General features: G+C 43.5%; 1 protein-coding gene across 1 annotated transcript; it reads left to right on the top strand.

The window, feature by feature from the left end:
- The first annotated feature begins 6,997 nt into the window (after window positions 1-6,997).
- Window positions 6,998-19,913, top strand: LOC115537505 (myosin-7). The gene is made up of 38 exons (XM_030349478.1): window positions 6,998-7,140; window positions 7,256-7,478; window positions 7,902-8,045; window positions 8,126-8,282; window positions 8,370-8,397; window positions 8,498-8,606; window positions 8,738-8,830; window positions 9,496-9,559; window positions 9,686-9,784; window positions 10,495-10,598; window positions 10,683-10,821; window positions 10,904-11,022; window positions 11,131-11,280; window positions 11,428-11,598; window positions 11,691-12,000; window positions 12,084-12,157; window positions 12,955-13,160; window positions 13,263-13,386; window positions 13,472-13,608; window positions 13,694-13,949; window positions 14,037-14,279; window positions 14,356-14,532; window positions 14,652-14,797; window positions 14,888-14,978; window positions 15,071-15,460; window positions 15,560-15,686; window positions 16,021-16,139; window positions 16,224-16,420; window positions 16,515-16,698; window positions 16,789-16,954; window positions 17,036-17,160; window positions 17,497-17,805; window positions 17,893-18,096; window positions 18,513-18,809; window positions 18,985-19,089; window positions 19,280-19,375; window positions 19,470-19,604; window positions 19,700-19,913. Exons 2-38 carry the CDS (start codon window positions 7,278-7,280, stop codon window positions 19,718-19,720), a joined length of 5,817 nt encoding a protein of 1,938 aa, XP_030205338.1. The 5' UTR covers window positions 6,998-7,140; window positions 7,256-7,277; the 3' UTR covers window positions 19,721-19,913.
- The last annotated feature ends 20 nt before the right edge of the window (window positions 19,914-19,933 follow it).

Here is a 19,933-nt window from a genome sequence, read left to right as displayed (position 1 = left end):
GGTCTGTTGGCATGTCAATACCTAAACATATTCAGTGCTTAGAACTAAATATTCACAATATAACAAATGAACACCTCTCACCCGAAACAAAGATGACATTCAGTAGCATTTCCAACTGGATCATCGTGATGCATCTTGTGAACCTCATCTCCTGCATCATGAATTCAAAGAAGGTTAGAGTTAAGGGACAATTGTCTTAGTTTTTAATGTGGACTTGGTTAAGTTACCTACATCTTCCTTTTTGAACAATTACAACAAATAACAACTATTAAAATACAGTAAGCTACATGGAACAATAAAACTAAAAAGATCATGCCTTAAACAGTTTATTCAAGGCCTTTTAAGAAAGAATGTATTTAATGTATTAATTCCTTACCGAGAGCCGTAGATGGTTTTCCAAAGCCAACAGGCAGGGTTGGTTCTCAAAGGAGAACAGTGTTGCACCAATGCGTTGTTAGACATGGGTGTACCTAAATACAGAAGATACTTCCTCCTTTAGTGATTTTCCCTCTGTGAGCACTCTTTATTATGATCCATGAACGGCTAATCAACCTCGATGGACCTTGATCCTAGTACTTCCTCCTCTCAACCATAAGCAAATGTGTGGTCGCAGTCCTCTGGATGTAAATATAAAAATAAATAATATTTTGTCACCAAATGAATTTGTATTCACACTACAATCTGAGATGTGTTTAAACCGATGGATTCACAAAATTAAAAGGCTTGTCTTGTATTAAGTGAGCATAGTTACTGTCTGTTTGGACTTTGGACAAACGATAAGCTGGAAAAAGCTTTAAAAAAAGAGTTTTGTGTTTTAAAACGAGTATAGAGAGCCTACTATGTAAAACAAAGTAGGCTTTCGGTTATAACTTATTCCAAGTTCTTTTTAACTGACAAACAAAACCAGAACCATAGTTTTGTTTAACTCTAAAAGTCAGTCAAATTCTATGGTGAAGCTTTTTCAAGCTCTACTGCTCGTTGGCTGTAGGGAGTCCTCCTGGTGTAGCGAGTTAATGTAGTGAGACCTTCTGTAGTGAGTCATGCTGTAGTGAGTCCTGCTGTAGGGTCCTGCTGTAGTGAGTCCTGCTGTAGTGAGTCCTGATGTAGTGAGTCCTAGTGAGTCCTGCTGTAGTGAGTCCTACTGTAGTGAGTCCTGCTGTAGTGAGTCCTGCTTTAGTGAGTCCTGCTGTAGTGAGTCCTAGTGAGTCCTGCTGTAGTGTGTCCTGCTGTACTGAGTCCTGCTGTACTGTGTCCTGCTACTGGTTGGCTGTAGTGAGTCACAGATGCTTATAAATTGTTTTGCTGACCTGAGTGGATTCAAAATCCATCTCGTTCTAAATTATGATATTCAGTGTTTCTCCAGTTCAGCCCTGATCTGTGCGTTATTAGCCTGTTGAGCAGTGATCTTAACATACTCGGAGGTCTGCTCCTCCCCCTTGGGAACAATATAAGGAAAATAATAATAAGTTATTCAACAGGAAATGCGCCTTCTTTTTTCTTGGGCTGTGTGGATTATGTGGATTTAAAGATACGTGCAGGCATCAACATTTGTAATGTAATCTGTAAAATGACAGGTAATTAACCATAATTTAAGATTACATTCATATTATGTTTTTTATTGCAGAGTCATTAGATTTTCACAGTGACCCGAGGGCACCCCCTGGTTAACAGGACTAATCGCCATGTACCAAGCAAGCATTTTTTCACAAATTGGCAAATGGCATGCAGCCTTCCTGTCCCACCACATCCTCCTCTAACAGCCTGGCCCACACCTCTGCTAGACCGGCATCACAGGCTTCATTTCAGAGATCGATTACATGCAGATTAGCTGATTGTCCAATTAGCTGTAAAGCTAACGATAGATTCTGTGTCTTGTAAAACGGGTCTGTTGGCGTGCGAATACCTCAACATATTCAGTACTTGGGACTAAATATTCAAAACAAAACAAATGAACACCACTCACCTGAAACAAAGATGACATTCAGTAGCATTTCCAACTGGATCATCGTGATGCATCTTGGGCTCCTCATCTCCTGCATCATGAATTCAAAGGTTAGAGTTAATGTAAATTTGTTTTAGTTTTTAACGTGGCCTTGGTTAAGGTTCCCAAATCTTCCTTTCAAATACAACAAATAACCAATATGGAAATACAGTAGGCTACATGGATCACCAACTTTAACAAGAACATGCATGAAACAGCTTTTTCAAGGCCTTTAAAAAAATGATTTATTTATATCATGTTTTATTTCCTTATCGAGATTAGTGGGTGTTTAGATTAGCAGTTGGTTTGTTCTAAAATAAAAACAGTATTGCACTAATGTGTTTTTAGATGTAGGTATACTTAAATACAGAAGTTAGGAAACTTCCACTTATAGCGATTGTACCTCTGTGACCACTATTTTATGATCCATGAAAGGCTAATAAACCTTGATGTCAGACATTAGTAATTGTGTTTAATATTCTCCTTGAGAGAGGAGACTAAACTGCACTAACTAAAGAGTTACTTTGATCCAACCTCATACTGCTGTCACTTGAACTGAAAAACATAACAGAACATGGCTTGTGGAAAGTAGAGAATGGGTTTTAGACCATTGTGGTATTTCCACTTCTCAACCAAATAGTAGGCAATTTTCTGGTTGCAGTCCTATGAAAATCGCTCAATTCATGAAGACGAAAAGGCCTGCATTATATTTATTGAGAATAGTTAGTCTGTATTGACAGAGGAGAAACTTGCAAAAGCTTTCACCAAAGAATGTCAAAATAATTGCTTTTTAGAAATAGTTTCGAAAGCCTTTTATATAAGACTAATACATTGATTATAACCTATTCTCAGTTCTTACTAATAGACATGCGACAAACGAAACAAGAACCATCGTTTTCTTTCTTTCTAAAATTCTCACATTCATGGTGAGAGCTTTTTCAAGCTTTGCTTGGAGTCTTTTGAAGGACCATAATCAAATGAAAATGCAATGTTGAAGATGAAAATGCAATAGCATTAATGCTTTTTATTTTTCCTAATTAAACATTATTTGTGTCAGAAATGGAATGAAAATGCATTTAAATATTGCCCACTTGATAGAGGGGCATTGTTTCAAAATACAGATTGAGATTTGACGGTTTCATTTTCATATTATTTATGACTCAAATATTGTGTGTACATTATGAAAATTAAAAAAATTGCAATTCATTTGTTTATTGTCCTTAAAACGCTCCCATAGGAAACTGGATCAAATATCAAAGTTGAACATTGCATTCTGGAAAAACTGAGATTCTAGCACATTGATCGCAGGCAAATATAAATAAATACGTTATACTCTTGGCTGACTTCTGTTGTACACGCGACGTCCACCGAGGGGAGCTAGATGGTCAGTCCAATGGCAACACAAGATAACATCAAGTGGCTTTGGTCACATTAGCTTAACAAAAAATGATACATCATCATCATCAATATCCATAAGAAACTAAAAAAGAGGCAAAGTCACCTCTTTCATTAAAACGAAAAAATAGCTCTGATTAAGGACGAGGCAGGTTCTTAACGTGTGTGTCTGTGTGTGCGATAGGCTGCACCTGTCCTGGGGAGTGGAGGCTGTGTAGAGATCTGGGGCTGTGTAGCGACCAGATCTTGGGTCACCCTCATCCTACCCCACGTGTCCGCCTCCATCGGGGTGGAGGAACTCGGCAGGAATGCGGGCGAGTTATCTTTGTGCTCTCAAGGACAATGAGAGGGAGGAGAACAATGTGCTGTGGGCAAGACGGCTCGGATTACACCTCCCTGGCTGCCCTCGGGCGTGAGGGACAGCAACAGCTACGCAGTCTGATGCCCCGGGGTCCTTAGGGGTAGTATTTCATAAATGTTCCTCACTGTCGATGGTACCCAATCCAAAGCGGCCACGGAGAAACCTGGAAACATGTTCTACAATGCCTCCTTATCTGAACTAGGATACTCCAAATAATGAGCCGTTTGCCCTGTAAAGACCCTGTGTATACCCTGTACATACCCTGTATATAACCTGTGTATACCCTGTACATACCCTGTGTATACCCTGTATATAACTTGGGTATACCTAGTACATATCCTCCAATATATAGTAACCTGGTTATGGGGTATGCACATCCATATTAGCGAAATGTAACAGCATGGAGTTGATATTTCAGTCAAATGGTAATAAATGAAGATTATCATAAGAAGGAGGCTCTACACCATGAAAAATGCTATTGTTATTATACGTGATATTAATAATGAACATCCAATATTTATGAAGCATTTGTAACCCACGCATATGATCGAACGACCAACCTCACCAGAAAGGAGGGTTTGACCATAGAGAGCATTTCTTCAAGGAGGTGTTGAATATAGAGAGTATTTCTTAAAGTAAGTGATGAACATAGAGGGTATTTCTTAGAGGAGGGGTTGAACATAAAGAGTATGTCTTAAAGATGGTGTTGAACTTATAGGGTATTTTTTTAAACGAGGTGTTGAACAAGTAGTAAAAAAAAAAGGCAGAAACGGAATGAATTACATTTGTTACAACAGAATTAGTCTAAATTAATTAACAGTTCCCCATTCAAGAACATGTCGTATCTTGACATACTAAGGCCCCGTCCATACGGGCGCAAACAATGTTTTCCCCTCCGTTTACCTTTTATGCATTTCTGGAATATCTCTGTAGAGCCGGACTCATTACAAAAACGCATCAAGCTGTAGAAACGTTGTAGCAGGCGTCCCCACGAAGCCTAACACGCAAACGCATCGGCCCTTTTTTTACTTATCAACCCTGGGACCTAGTTTCAGAAAAAAGTGTTCCTCTGTGGAAGCCGCTGATGCGAGGTGTGAAGTCTTCTCATTTCAAGAGTTTCCTGAGGAGGCGTTAGCTGTCTGCTCCTGGAGGAGCAGACAGCTAAGGAGTTGTAATCTAACTGTTAACACCTTGTAGCTGACACGTTCCTTGGGGAGAGTGGACACCCTCTCCGCTATCTTGACCTTTTAGCAGTTTAATATGAGAGGGCAGCCTTGCCATTAGCACCCTCTGAAATTACGGCCTACAGTCTGGTTTATGTTGGTTATTGCCATAAGTATTACTTGGCTTTATTTATGCTTTGTCTCAGACAATCAAATATTTGTCCAACTAAAACTTCTTTAACAACTACTACAAGAGCTACTGATACTACTACTACTAATAATAATACACTATAGTCAATCACCTTATGTTTTGGAAGCATTATTATATTGTATTCAATAATATAGTTAACTGGGTTGTTTTGATGATGGTCAAAAGTTCTGTTGTATTTACATCGTCCAGACTTCCCCACCACCCACCACCCCTGCCACAGAGTTGGGCTGTTGAAATAATGAGGGGGCATGGCCTTTCAAACCCACTTCAGCTGCACTCACAGGACCTCAAGAAGAATTTCACAGGTTTATCTTTGTCCTCAGGCATCAAGAGAAGGAGCTATGAGCCCTACAGGCCTTGTTTTATACTTCCCTTCACATCTTGTGATGATACTGTAAAGGGGACCTTCCTCACCCCCATAAAAACATTATTTTGCTGTTAGAAATATGCTGAGGCAAAAATGTTTTTTGGATTGAACATATGAAATGCCCGACCCCTTCCATCTCAGCCGCAGTCCTTCCGTATTGGGAATCGAGCGATTGGCAAGGTTTTTATTCATCTCCTTGTCGTTTGTGACAGCATTCTTTATCGGCCAAAGACGTAAGCAACACAAAGCCATGTGCTGATGGCCTTGTGGTTTATCTAACTAATCCCTTTCCCTCGTGAGGAAGGATCATATCCTCCATAAAGGGGGATGGATACCTGGACCGTTAGAGACAGATGGAAGTTATAGCTGTGTATCATTTCTCCCAGTGCTGACTGAATAAGGATAGTGTTTGACTGCAAAAGAAACAAATGATAGTGATACTGGACTAAGTGGAGACCCCTTATGATTGGAATTATGAAAAGACTACTCGACAAAACATCATTATGACTCAAATATGTTATATTATATCTGTTAAGTGTGATCAGTGATATACTTATACGATACATTTCCTTTCTAAAAACAAACCTTGTGCTGTCACTTCCCCTTGTGCCTCCATACCCCACACCAAATCTTATTGGCTTCTGACAGGACTCTGTTTTTCGTTCAGAAGACTGAACGTGATGACGTCTACATGGTGTGGGAAGCATTTCTGGAGTGAGTGGTCAAGACAGCTGAGTATGGGGCCTCCTAAGATAGAGCGGTATGTTTCCACGCTGGGCTGTGGACCTCAAGGTTACAGACGCCTCTGGCCAGACGAGCTGTGAAGTTGTGAAAGTTCAGAGGGGGAAAGTAAAACGAAACCCTTGGCAAGCACTGTGAAGGGTGAAGCAATCGCCTCCGATGATGTATAGAACCATATTAATACCTTGTAGACACCTCACACTTTCTCCTACTGAACAAACACGACACCCTACAGTCATCTTGACCTATGGCTGTTAAGAAGTTGTAAATCCAGCAAGACTGGCGCTCCTTTACTCGCACCATATTATGTATCACTTGGCCTCTAGAAACTACTTATATCCTTATGTCATTAAAATGCCTTCAAGTTGAAATGACTTAGTTAAAATATCCCCAATACATTTCAGTTTTTCACCAACTTTCATTCTACTTTGAGTGGATAGATAATCCATGTTGACTTTATACATTTGCGGCCATTTAATGTTAACCCATTACATACAGGCTACATGCTATTGCAACTGAAGATAAGTCAAAAATGCATCTAATTTTGCTGTATTAAATTATCATACCTTTCTCTACTAATATCTGCGAATAAATGTTTCAGAGTGATTGATCAGTAAAAGAAGCAGCAGCGACTCAGAAGGCCGTGGTCCATATTGGTCAGCCCCTCCCCTCCAGAACAATAGAGCCCAGGTCTTTTGTTATCTTGTGACACACTGCAATCAAACAAAGGTCCTACCTCCATATTTGGCTTGATGGAGCCTTATATAAAGAGTAAAAGAGGGACCAGGGTCTCAGCTTCGATCCATCCGAACCCTAGTCTGCCCAGAGGGAGCTCAGACCAGCCCACGCCACCGACAACCTAACAGGCTTGATCACATCAGCACAGGGTCACAGAGCCCTCTTGAAGCTAACCTGATACAGGTACGTATTGCCAATTTCTTTGTTTTGGGTGATAATTGAGTCTTGGGGTTCTTCACTCTAACGAAGTCTTAACCTAGCGTCCTCCCAGTCTTTAACGAAGGCTCTTGTTCCTCAGGAGGAGCCAAGCAGCCGTAATCATGGGAGATGCTCTGATGGCCGAGTTTGGGGTGGCCGCCCCTTTCCTGAGGAAGTCGGACAGGGAGCGCTTGGAGGCTCAAACCCGGCAGTTTGACATGAAGAAAGAATGCTTCGTGACGGACCCGGACGTGGAGTTTGTGAAGGCCAGGATCAGCTCGAGGGACGGGGACAAAGTCACCGCGGAAACCGAGTTCGGAAAGGTAGTTTTTCTTCCAACTGCAAACCTCTGTTTGGGAAGATATCGCCATCAAGGGATGTTGTGGCTTTATCCTATGCATTTAAGATGGATCTCAGGGGACCATCTCACAGACCACATCTGACACTTGACAAAGACATTGGAACGATAAGCATATGCAGCATAAGCCAGCACCAATCCTAGCTGTACTAATAAATGTGTTCCCATTTTATAAGAACAATCTTGTAATATAAAAGAACTGTTTTAGAAACCAAACTATCATACAAAGGTTTTGTTTAGTGTTCGAGAGATTATAAAAAAAATGATCTGTAGTGAGTTGTGCAGTCATGAACTCAATTACAATAGTAAATAATCAACTGTTTTGTATCTGTGTTCTGTAACTGTGTTCTGTAACTGTGTTTTGTAACTGAGTTCTGTATCCCGTCAGACCGTTACTGTCAAAGAGATTGACGTCCATCCTCAGAACCCGCCCAAGTACGATAAAATTGAAGACATGGCGATGTTCACCTTCCTCCATGAGCCGGCCGTGCTGTTCAACCTCAAGGAGCGCTACGCCGCCTGGATGATCTACGTGAGTCTCCCAGAGCACGATGACATGAATGCCTCATGGTAACAGTACTCTCACCTGACACCAGCATGGCGTCCCAACAGACCTACTCAGGGCTGTTCTGCGTGACCGTCAACCCCTACAAGTGGCTGCCGGTATACGACCAGAAGGTGGTCGACGCCTACAGAGGCAAGAAGAGGAGTGAAGCTCCTCCCCACATCTTCTCCATCTCCGACAATGCCTACCAGTACATGTTGTCAGGTGAGTAAAAGAAAGATGGATTCATTTACTTTTCCATCTATAAAATTCCTATCTATGTATTTCATGTCATGATTTTACCCGTCACAGACAGAGAAAATCAGTCCGTTTTGATCACGTAAGTTTGACATCTTATTTATATATTGAGCAAGATTTGTTTCAACACATAAGCCAGGGCAGTTTGTGTTTAATCTTAATGCTGCAATACTGCCATCTAGTGGAGAATCCGGTGCTGGGAAGACTGTGAACACCAAGAGAGTCATCCAGTACTTTGCCAGTATCGCTGCTGTTACTGGAAAGAAAGAAACTGCAGGCTCTGAGAAAAAGGTACCAGCTAACAGACGCAGGCAGGAGGGCCAATAAGCATATCGGGTTTCAAATATTTCACCCAAATATGTACAGCAATATGTATTTATTCCATAAATAAGAATTAAGGTGATATCTATTTTTACTCGTAGGGGACCCTGGAGGATCAAATCATCCAGGCTAACCCTGCTCTGGAGGCTTTTGGGAATGCCAAAACCATCAGGAACGATAACTCCTCTAGATTTGTAAGTCCACATTTCCATCCCTCCACACAATGTAGGCTAGATCTGGAAGGCTGACAGACTATAGAGAGCTGTTCAAGCAAAGATACATGTTAAAGTTAAAGTCAATTGTGCCCTCTTGTGTTAAATAAAATCAATTTACCAAGAATTACATGGTGATGATTCATAAAAAAGAAAAAAGAATAATCCTTGAATTTATGTGGTGCTATTTCTTTCTGGAAACATCAGAATGCTCACCAACTTGGGGGATGCACGACAGCCAATCTGCACCAGAATGCTCACCACACACTAGCTTCAAGTGGATAGTGAGGGAATTAATGAATCAGCCAATTATATAGGGGGATGATTAGGGGGCCAGATTGAATGAGCCTGGTTGGGCAGTTGTAGCCAGGACACCGGGGAATCCCCTACTCTTTGCGATAAGTGCCCTGGGATCTTTTATGACCTCAGTGAGTCAGGACCTCGGTTTTACGTCTCCTCCGAAGGACAATCATGTCAAGATGAGTCCCTTCTTCAGTTAATGATATCTGCCTTTGGGTTTGGTTAACTCGGACGAAGGCTAAATCAGTCGAATCGATCGTTTGGTTGATTTGTGGTGCATTTGGTGCATTTGGTTTTTTGTGTGCTTCATCTGTCTAACCTTCGGTTTTTCCCCCAACTGTCCAAAGGGTAAATTCATCCGAATCCATTTTGGCATCAGTGGAAAGCTGTCATCGGCTGACATTGAAACTTGTAAGTAGGAGCTCAGCACATTGTGTGTTTAGCCCATACGATTGAAAGAAGAATGCATGTTATTAAATCCAAATATCGACATTGCATCTTTTCGCAAATTAATTTGCTTCTTATTTTTCTGGGTAGATCTTCTGGAGAAGTCTCGTGTGACCTTCCAGCTGAAGGCTGAGAGGGACTACCACATCTTCTACCAGATCCTGTCTCAAAGGAAACCGGAGCTCCTTGGTGAGCATTGAGACTAAGCAGGAAACGCTCCGGCAGTCATTGCAGAATCACTGAACCGCATACCAGACCATTTAAAAAGGATCCAAGTAGGAGAACTATATAGAGAGCACTCGTTTGGGGGCACCAAATAATCTTATCGTTCAGATAAACGAGCAACTTCAACTATTGCTGAATTTAGATATGTCACTATTGAAGTCGAATGCCAGTAATATTAACCTATCAATACAATACAATACAATACAATACAATAACCTTTATTTTCACTAGAGAGAAACTGAGGTCCCCCTCACTTACAGTGGCGACGAGCATACACAACAAACACAATTACAAGGATAACATATAACAATTACAATAGAATATATCTATAAAGTATATACAATACTCGACGGTGCCCAGTCGAGTATGGTCCACATGAAAGTGGCTGTTTCCCAATGAAAGCTTTAAATATAAACAAAAAACTGTGTTTCTCCCGACTTATTAAAAGAGAGAGATCATGTCAGATACATGCAACATAACAATTGCATGTAGTAGCACACATTGCTACTACATGCTTTTTATTGTAGTAGCACACGTTGCATGTTGCACGCTTAAAATGTTTGCAAGCACTGCACATTATTTGGTTGCCGTCTGGTAGGGTTGTTGTGCAATTTTAATTTGAAAGTGTGTGAAGCTATATTGGGTTTAATCGTATACTCATAAATGTCTTCCAGAGATGCTGCTAATCACCAACAACCCGTATGACTACCAGTTCATTTCCCAAGGACAGACAACGGTAGCTTCTATAGATGATAGGGACGAGCTAGTAGCCACTGATGTAAGTAGTAAAATGGTCAACGGCCTGCTATTACAAAAGGCTCCTCTATGTCTGTCTGTGATCAGCTCGTTGTATTTTGTTTAGGATGCCTTTGATGTGCTGGGTTTCACCCAAGAGGAGAAAAACGGCATTTACAAGTTGGTGGGAGCCATCATGCACTATGGGAACATGAAGTACAAGACGAAGCAGAGAGAGGAGCAAGCAGAGGCAGACGGCACCGAGGGTGATGGACCAGGACTTCATTCTATCAGCTACTGAAGATCCTCTCTGTGTACCTAATGCTTCATTTTCTATTTGCCCTACAGATGTTGACAAAGCTTCATACCTGATGGGTCTGAACTCAGCTGATGTCATCAAGGGACTGTGTCACCCGAGGGTGAAAGTAGGAAATGAGTGGGTCACAAAAGGCCAGAGTGTGCAGCAGGTGAGGTTTACTATAATACAACAAGTATCAAAGAGAATCTCCAATCCGACTAAGAAGGGAAAGGTTTGATCAACGGTTAATGTAAACCTCTGTGTGGTTAACCTCTAGGTGTACTACTCCATTGGTGCACTGTCCAAGTCAGTGTACGAGAAGATGTTCAACTGGATGGTCGTGAGGATCAATCAGACTCTGTACACCAAGCAACCTCGCCAGTACTTCATCGGTGTGCTGGACATCGCTGGGTTTGAGATCTTTGATGTGAGTACTGCCATGTTATCTATGTGTTTGGTAAAATGTGGTGAGTGTGAGATCTTTGGTGTGAGTACTGCCATGCTGATGTGTGTAGTAATACGTTATGGGTGTGAGGACCGATTCTAACTGCTCCACTGTGTTCTCCCATTGAAGTTCAACACGTTTGAGCAGCTGTGCATCAACTTCACTAATGAGAAGCTGCAGCAGTTCTTCAACCACCACATGTTTGTCTTGGAGCAAGAGGAGTACAAGAAGGAAGGAATTGTTTGGGAGTTCATTGACTTCGGAATGGACTTGGCAGCTTGTATTGAGCTCATTGAAAAGGTGGGTCGAGGTATATGGTTTAATGACGATTAGCAAGGACACATTTCTTTAACTACATATTCAAACCATCTTTTCGCTATATTTCCTCTTAGCCCATGGGTATCATGTCCATCCTTGAAGAGGAGTGCATGTTCCCCAAAGCCAGTGATGCAACATTTAAAGCCAAGTTGTACGACAATCACCTTGGAAAGACTGCCAACTTCCAGAAGCCCAGGGTTATTAAGGGAAGACCGGAGGCCCATTTCTCCCTGGTCCACTACGCTGGTGTGGTTGACTACAACATTGGTAACTGGCTGGTGAAGAACAAGGACCCGCTCAACGAGACTGTGGTCGGGCTCTACCAGAAGTCCAACCTGAAGCTGCTGGGAGTGCTGTTCGCTGGCTACGCCGGGACTGACTCAGGTGTGTGATGCTTCTTTCAGACACTTATGTTAATCCCGTTATGCCACATACTGTAGACAGACAACGCTATGTGTATTTTACAGATGCGGCAGAAAAAAGTGCTGCAGGAAAGAAGAAAAAGGGTTCCTCCTTCCAGACGGTGTCTGCCTTACACAGGGTAATGTCCCGTTAGCAGGTCCCTAAACACTGGGGTGGAACACTCTGGCGTCTGTTAGCAGGTCCCTAAACACTGGGGTGGAACACTCTGGCGTCTGTTAGCAGGTCACTAAACACTGGGGTGGAACACTCTGGCGTCTGTTAGCTGGTCCCTAAACACTGGGGTGGAACACGCAGACGTCTGTTAGCAGGTCCCTAAACACTGGGGTGGAACACTCTGGCGTCTGTTAGCAGGTCTCTAAACACTGGGGTGGAACACTCTGGCGTCTGTTAGCAGGTCACTAAACACTGGGGTGGAACACTCTGGCGTCTGTTAGCAGGTCACTAAACACTGGGGTGGAACACTCTGGCGTCTGTTAGCAGGTCCCTAAACACTGGGGTGGAACACGCAGATGTCCGTTAGCACTGCAGGTCTCTTCACACTGGGGTGGAACACGCAGACGTCTGTTAGCAGGTCCCTAAACACTGGGGTGTTACACTCAGACTTCCAAGCGCTGGATATCAGTACAGCAAAAGAAACAAACTAAACATTTAATTTGTCAGTTTATACTACAGTTACCGGTATATGTATGGATTATTCATCTCGATATCAGAGGGCGCTACAACCCAATGTTTACTTGTACGAGTCCCCAGCTCTGCTACACCTAAATAAAAGTCCAAACTGAGGATTGCAACACCCGACCGTTATCCCATGGCTATTAAATTACATGTGGCGTATCAATAATATGTTTCACGTTACAGGTCTTCTCATTCGTTTTACATCATTAATGATGAAGGGCATGCATTTCCTCCTCTTAGGAGAATCTGCACAAGCTCATGACCAACCTGAAGTCTACACACCCTCACTTTGTCCGCTGCCTCATCCCCAACGAGACCAAGACTCCTGGGGCCATGGAGAACCCCCTGGTGATGCACCAGCTGCGCTGCAACGGAGTGCTGGAGGGCATCAGGATCTGCAGGAAGGGCTTCCCCAACAGAATCCAGTACGGGGACTTCAAACAGAGGTACAGATGGAGAACAAGCAGAGAAGGGGAAGGATTTGTAACGTCAGTGTGTGCTGGTATCTGATGACCATTCCCTCCCTTCACTGTATCTGTTGGTTTCAGATACCGTATTCTGAATCCCACTGCCATTCCAGAGGGGCAGTTCATTGACAACAAGAAGGCATCAGAAAAACTGCTGGGCAGTCTTGACATTGACCATGAACAGTACCGATTTGGACACACCAAGGTCTGAGCTGGGTGAAGTGGCGGAAAAACAAACTTACATTTATTCAATTATATTTTCTGGTAATTCGATTTATTTCCAAATGCAGGTGTTCTTCAAAGCTGGTCTTTTGGGTGTTCTTGAGGAGATGAGAGACGACCGTCTTACCCTCATCATCACTGGAGTTCAATCACGAGCACGTGGAATACTTGCTCGACTTGAGTTCCAGAAAATCGTTGAACGCAGGTTAGAGGAACAATCATGTGTTATTATTCGTGTTAGTGTTTATTAGGAAAGGTTCTCAAAAACATTGACATGGATTGATTCCCAGGGATGCCTTACTGGTGATCCAGTGGAATGTACGGGCCTTCATGGGGGTCAAGAACTGGCCCTGGATGAAGATGTACTTCAAGATCAAGCCTCTGCTGAAATCAGCTGAGAATGAGAAGGAGATGGCAAACATGAAGGAAGAATTCCTCAAGCTAAAGGAAGCGTATGCCAAATCTGAGGCCCGCAAGAAGGAGCTGGAAGAAAAGATGGTCTCACTTCTCCAAGAGAAGAATGACCTGCACCTCCAAGTCCAAACTGTAAGAACACCAAAGATGTATTTTGTGATTTAAATTGGCTTCAATGGTGGTGTTAATACATCGTTTTGCTTGCCTTATGTCATGTAGGACCAAGAGAGTCTCTCTGATGCAGAGGAGCGCTGTGAGGGTCTGATCAAGAGCAAGATCCAGCTGGAGGCCAAATCCAAAGAGCTGACCGAGAGGCTGGAAGACGAAGAAGAGATGAACTCAGAATTGACTGCTAAAAAGAGGAAGCTGGAGGATGAGTGTTCAGAACTTAAGAAAGACATCGATGACTTGGAGCTCACTCTGGCTAAAGTAGAGAAGGAGAAGCATGCCACTGAGAACAAGGTCCGGTAGAATCATTACCTAACAAATTATATTACCCAGTGATGTTTGGAAGGATACTGACCAGAGAAGTGTTTAGGTTAAAAACCTGACCGAGGAGATGGCCGCGCTGGATGAGATCATCGCCAAGCTGACTAAAGAGAAGAAGGCTCTTCAGGAGTCTCACCAGCAGACATTGGATGACCTGCAGAGTGAGGAGGACAAAGTCAACACTCTGACCAAGGCCAAATCCAAGCTGGAACAGCAGGTTGACGACGTAAGTAGTCCAAACACCTCGATGCGCTGACGCCATACATCTTAAGGCTATAGCTATCAGATATTTGAGGCTGCATCGAATAAAATCTGCAATCTAAACACGGTTTCTTCCTGAAAAAGCTTGAAGGATCCCTAGAACAAGAGAAGAAGATAAGGATGGACCTTGAGAGAGCCAAGAGAAAGCTGGAGGGAGACCTAAAGCTGACCCAAGAGAGTTTGATGGATCTGGAAAATGATAAGCAACAATTGGAGGAGAGGCTCAAAAAGTAAGAAAATGCATTGAAGACTACTTCTACCTTGTTACTTGATAGAAGAGGCATGATGATATACCATACCTTATCGTCACCTATTTACAGGAAGGACTTTGAGGTTAGCCAGCTCATCAGCAAGATTGAGGATGAACAAGCAATGAGTGCTCAGCTCCAGAAGAAACTGAAGGAGCTTCAGGTATTTTCAACTGAGCACAAACAAGCCCCCAACAAGATTTATTTAGATTTATTTAGAGGGTTTCATGTGAGACTATACATTAATATTTGTAGGCCCGCATTGAAGAGCTAGAGGAGGAACTGGAGTCGGAGAGGGCCGCCCGGGCCAAGGTGGAGAAACAGAGGGCGGACCTGGCCAGAGAGCTGGAGGAGATCAGTGAGAGACTGGAGGAGGCCGGCGGGGCCACCTCGGCTCAGATTGAGATGAACAAGAAGAGGGAGGCCGAGTTCCAGAAGATGCGGCGGGACCTTGAAGAGGCCACGCTGCAGCATGAAGCTACTGCTGCCTCCCTGAGGAAGAAGAATGCAGACAGCGTGTCTGATCTGGGGGAGCAGATTGACAACCTGCAGAGAGTCAAGCAGAAGCTGGAGAAGGAGAAGAGTGAGTGCAGACTAGAGCTGGATGATGTTTGCTCCACCATGGAGCAGGTCGCCAAAGCCAAGGTGAGTCTGATTGCTTTTTTGTAGATGGACAATAGAGACATTTCATATTTCTACAGTATCTGTCTATTTAAAAACAATTATTATTGCCATTGTTTTCAGACCAACTTGGAAAAGATGTGTCGCACTTTGGAAGACCAGATGTTAGAATACAGGACAAAATCTGAGGAAGGGCAACGAACCATCAATGATTTCAGTATGCAGAAAGCAAAGCTTCAAACTGAAAATGGTATGATCATCAACGTAACATCTATCATGAGGGAAACTTAAAGCTGGGCGAACAGAACAAGCATGCACATTCAATATAACTCAGTGACCACATCTTAAAATGACTACACTGCAGGATATGAAACTGTGAAATAACCTACCATATCACAGAGGGATGTGTCCAACACTCACCTACTGAATATACTATCAGAAAATGTGAACGAGTACATTCATATTGTGAGTTACATCCGAGTCAGATATTAAAGATAGTCTTGGAAAGACCCATAACGTAGGGGTGTGGTCTGGCTATGGCTAAAGGAGAAGGGATGTCCTGACATACATGTAACCATCCACAGGTGAACTGTCCAGGCAGCTTGAAGAGAAGGTTTCTCTCGTCTCCCAGTTGACCAGAGGGAAGCAGTCCTACACCCAGCAGGTTGAAGACCTCAAAAGGCAACTGGAAGAGGAAGTCAAGGTATCAAAGCTGCTTCTTCATCTGATTTTAAAAAACGATTTAGTCTTCACCATGTTTTAATCCGCCTGTATGACGACCTGCCAGGCGAAGAACGCGCTCGCCCATGCAGTGCAGTCTTCTCGACACGACTGTGACTTGCTGAGGGAGCAGTTTGAGGAGGAGCAGGAGGCCAAAGCTGAGCTCCAGCGCGGAATGTCCAAGGCCAACACTGAGGTGGCTCAGTGGAGAACCAAGTATGAAACGGATGCCATCCAGCGCACTGAGGAGCTGGAGGAGGCAAAGTAAGAAAAATTGAAAAAATGAGTAAATTAAATGTAAATATAACAACCTGTGGTTTACAAGGTACTTATTTAAACGTGTCCTTTTGTCTGATAGGAAAAAGCTTGCGCAGCGTCTGCAGGATGCAGAGGAAGCTGTGGAAGCGGTCAACGCTAAATGCTCCTCCCTTGAGAAGACTAAACACAGGCTTCAGGGTGAGATTGAAGATCTCATGGTGGATGTGGAAAGATCAAATGCTGCGGCTGCAGCTCTGGACAAGAAGCAAAGAAACTTTGACAAGGTAACGAAAAAAATAAAGCGCAAACCTGCACAGTATTCTGAACGTATAAAGATGATTCTGTAATGTATGTAATGTATTGGATGACACCAGGTCCTGGCTGAGTGGAAGCAGAAGTTTGAGGAGTCCCAGTCGGAGCTGGAGAGTTCCCAGAAGGAGGCCAGGTCGATTGGGACTGAGCTCTTCAAACTCAAGAACTCTTATGAAGAATCTCTGGACCATCTGGAGACCATGAAGAGGGAGAACAAAAACCTCCAAGGTAGGCAGAGATACTCTAACCTGGAAAACACAGAAAACACAGTGAAAGGAAAAATCTGAATTGTAAATGCCACTTTTGTAGAGGAAATCTCTGACCTGACTGAGCAACTCGGCGAGGGCGGAAAGAACATTCATGAGCTGGAGAAGATCCGGAAACAGCTGGAGCAGGAGAAGGCTGAGATACAAACTGCTCTGGAAGAAGCTGAGGTGAGTTTGACCCATAAAATAATTAAAAATGTAAAAAGAAATTCACACCACATGTTCTTCCTTAGGGCAGGTCGTCATACAGGCGGATTAAAACATGGAGACTGAATTGGTTTTTAATCAGATGAAGAAGCAACTTTGATACCTTGACTTCCTCTTCAAGTTGCCTTTTGAGGAGACTTGAGTGGAGACTCAAGAGGTTCCTTCTCTTCCATCCTAAAACCTATAACCAGCTCCTGATAAGCTCAAACATACTTTGTGCTCATAGAATACCATACCATCCTTTTCAATCTGGAGCCTATGTATGAGCTGAAAATAAGTGACAGATTTACTTTTCAGGGGTCTCTCGAGCATGAGGAGGGCAAAATCCTTCGGGCTCAGTTGGAGTTCAACCAGGTGAAGGCTGAGATTGAGCGCAAACTGGCCGAGAAGGATGAAGAGATGGAGCAGTCCAAACGCAATCAGCAGAGAGTGGTGGATACTCTTCAAAGCTCCCTGGAGGCTGAGACTCGCAGTAGGAACGAGGCCTTCAGAATCAAGAAGAAGATGGAGGGTGATCTGAATGAGATGGAGATCCAGCTCAGTCAGGCCAATAGGCAGGCGGCTGAAGCTCAGAAGCAGCTCAAGGCTGTCAGTTCTCACCTGAAGGTACGTTGGAGGTGTATCTTAGTGAATACTTAGGATGACAAACTAATCCCAAAAGACTTTGAAAGCTTATATCTTCTGCCTTTGTAGGACTGCCAGTTGCAGCTCGATGATTCTCTACGTGCCATTGACGATCTGAAAGAGAACAATGCCATTGTGGAGAGACGCAACAACCTTCTGCAAGCCGAACTTGATGAGCTGAGATCTCTGGTGGAACAGACTGAGAGAGGTCGTAAACTGGCTGAGCAGGAACTGCTGGACGTCAGTGAGCGAGTACAGCTTCTCCACTCTCAGGTAAAGTGAATTCAAGACGGTCGAATGTCAGAATGTCTAGGTTCAAAATGACTTACACAAACAGACATGCCGTTCTCGGGACCGCAGAGTCGCTCACTATCTTCCGAAAAAGACTCAAGACTCACCTGTTCAGAGTCCACCTCGACTCTGCATAGCCACCCTCCCCCTTCTGGCCACCATTGTACATTGTATTGTATTGTGTTGTATTGTATTATAGTACTTAACTGTGTAGCAACTGCAGTAGCTGCTATCATTGCTGTAACACGGGGGAATGGGTTAGCCTAGCGACTGTACTGACAGCGATTTATTGTTGCACTTCTTATGACAAATGTACTTATTGTAAGTCGCTTTGGATAAGAGCGTCTGCTAAATGCCCTAAATGTTAATGTAAATGTAGATATGCTTCATGATTATAGAACACTAGTCTGCTGAACCAGAAGAAGAAGCTGGAGGGCGACACAGCTCAGCTTCAGAATGAAGTTGAAGAGGCTGTGCAGGAGTGTAGGAATGCCGAAGAGAAGGCCAAGAAGGCTATTACTGATGCTGCCATGATGGCAGAAGAGCTGAAGAAGGAGCAGGACACCAGTTCTCACATGGAGCGCATGAAGAAGAACATGGAACAGACCATCAAGGACCTCCAGCACCGCCTGGATGAAGCTGAGCAGATTGCTATGAAGGGCGGAAAGAAGCAGGTCCAGAAACTGGAGGCCAGGGTGAGTGTGACTAGATCCTTTATTTCTCCATTCAAAACATCAATGGGGGACAAATGTCAATGTTATGATTCTTAAGTACATTTGTCTTATTACGGTTCTTAAGTACACTTGTCTCATTAAGGTGCTTAAGTACATTTGTCTAATTAAGGTGATTGAGTACATTTGTCTCATTAAGGTGCGGGAGCTGGAAACTGAAGTCGAACTTGAGCAAAGGAAGAGCAGCGATGCCATTAAAGGAGTCCGTAAATATGAGAGACGCATCAAGGAACTTACCTATCAGGTACATAGTGATGTTATAATGAACTGTTTTAATAGATATAATACCTGCCAGGTAAAATGTGATGTGATAATTACCTGTATTTATAGTTATACCTATCAGGTACATGGTGATGTGATAATAAACTTTGCATATTTCTAGTGGACTGCACTTAAAGTTAACCACGAATGCTCTCCATTCTTTATCGATCAAGAATGAGGAAGATCGCAAGAACTTGGCTCGTCTGCAGGACCTGGTGGACAAACTCCAGCTGAAGGTCAAATCCTACAAGAGGACGGCCGAGGAGGCAGTAAGTAGAGATGTGTGAAGGCCTCCGATGTCGTATTCCGGCCACGTTGGTACATATTAGAAACACACAATGCTCCGCTCCTGTGTGTCCTCAGGAGGAGCAAGCAAACAACCACTTGGGGAAGCTCCGCAAACTGCAGCATGAGATGGACGAGGCGGAGGAGAGGGCCGACATCGCCGAGTCCCAGGTCAACAAGCTGAAGGCCAAGAGCAGGGATACCGGTCCTAAGGTACGCGCGGTCGACCGCTCGGTCACCGACACGCTGCCGTGAGGAGGTAAGGATGTCCAGACGCTGATCCTGTGTTCTGTGTCCACTGTCTCCAGAAAGGACACGACGAAGAGTGAGCCTGCGGCACGGTTCAGCACAGATCCTGACGGCAGGTCCTCCTTTACACTCAATGCAGAGTGTGTGTGTGTGTGTGTTTGTGTGTGTGTGAAAGAGCACGTGAAGCAGGATGCAGATCACCTGCATTCTGCTTCACACGTCCTGTCTTTTCACTGTATACAAAATAAAAAATAGAGCAGAATGCAAACCCCACGTTCATGTACTGTCTTTTC

The sequence above is a fragment of the Gadus morhua genome, chromosome 23 (assembly GCF_902167405.1).
Source record: "Gadus morhua chromosome 23, gadMor3.0, whole genome shotgun sequence".
Lineage (NCBI taxonomy): Eukaryota > Metazoa > Chordata > Actinopteri > Gadiformes > Gadidae > Gadus > Gadus morhua.
This window is presented reverse-complemented; position numbering and strand designations above follow the sequence as displayed.

Excerpts from the sequence above, each read along its gene's own strand:
- LOC115537505 (XM_030349478.1), top strand. The coding sequence starts at position 7,278 with ATGGGAGATGCTCTGATGGCCGAGTTTGGGGTGGCCGCCCCTTTCCTG. Across the intron at positions 7,479-7,901 it reads CGGAAACCGAGTTCGGAAAG|ACCGTTACTGTCAAAGAGAT; the intron begins GTAGTTTTTCTT and ends GTATCCCGTCAG. Across the intron at positions 15,461-15,559 it reads AGCAGGTCGCCAAAGCCAAG|ACCAACTTGGAAAAGATGTG; the intron begins GTGAGTCTGATT and ends CATTGTTTTCAG.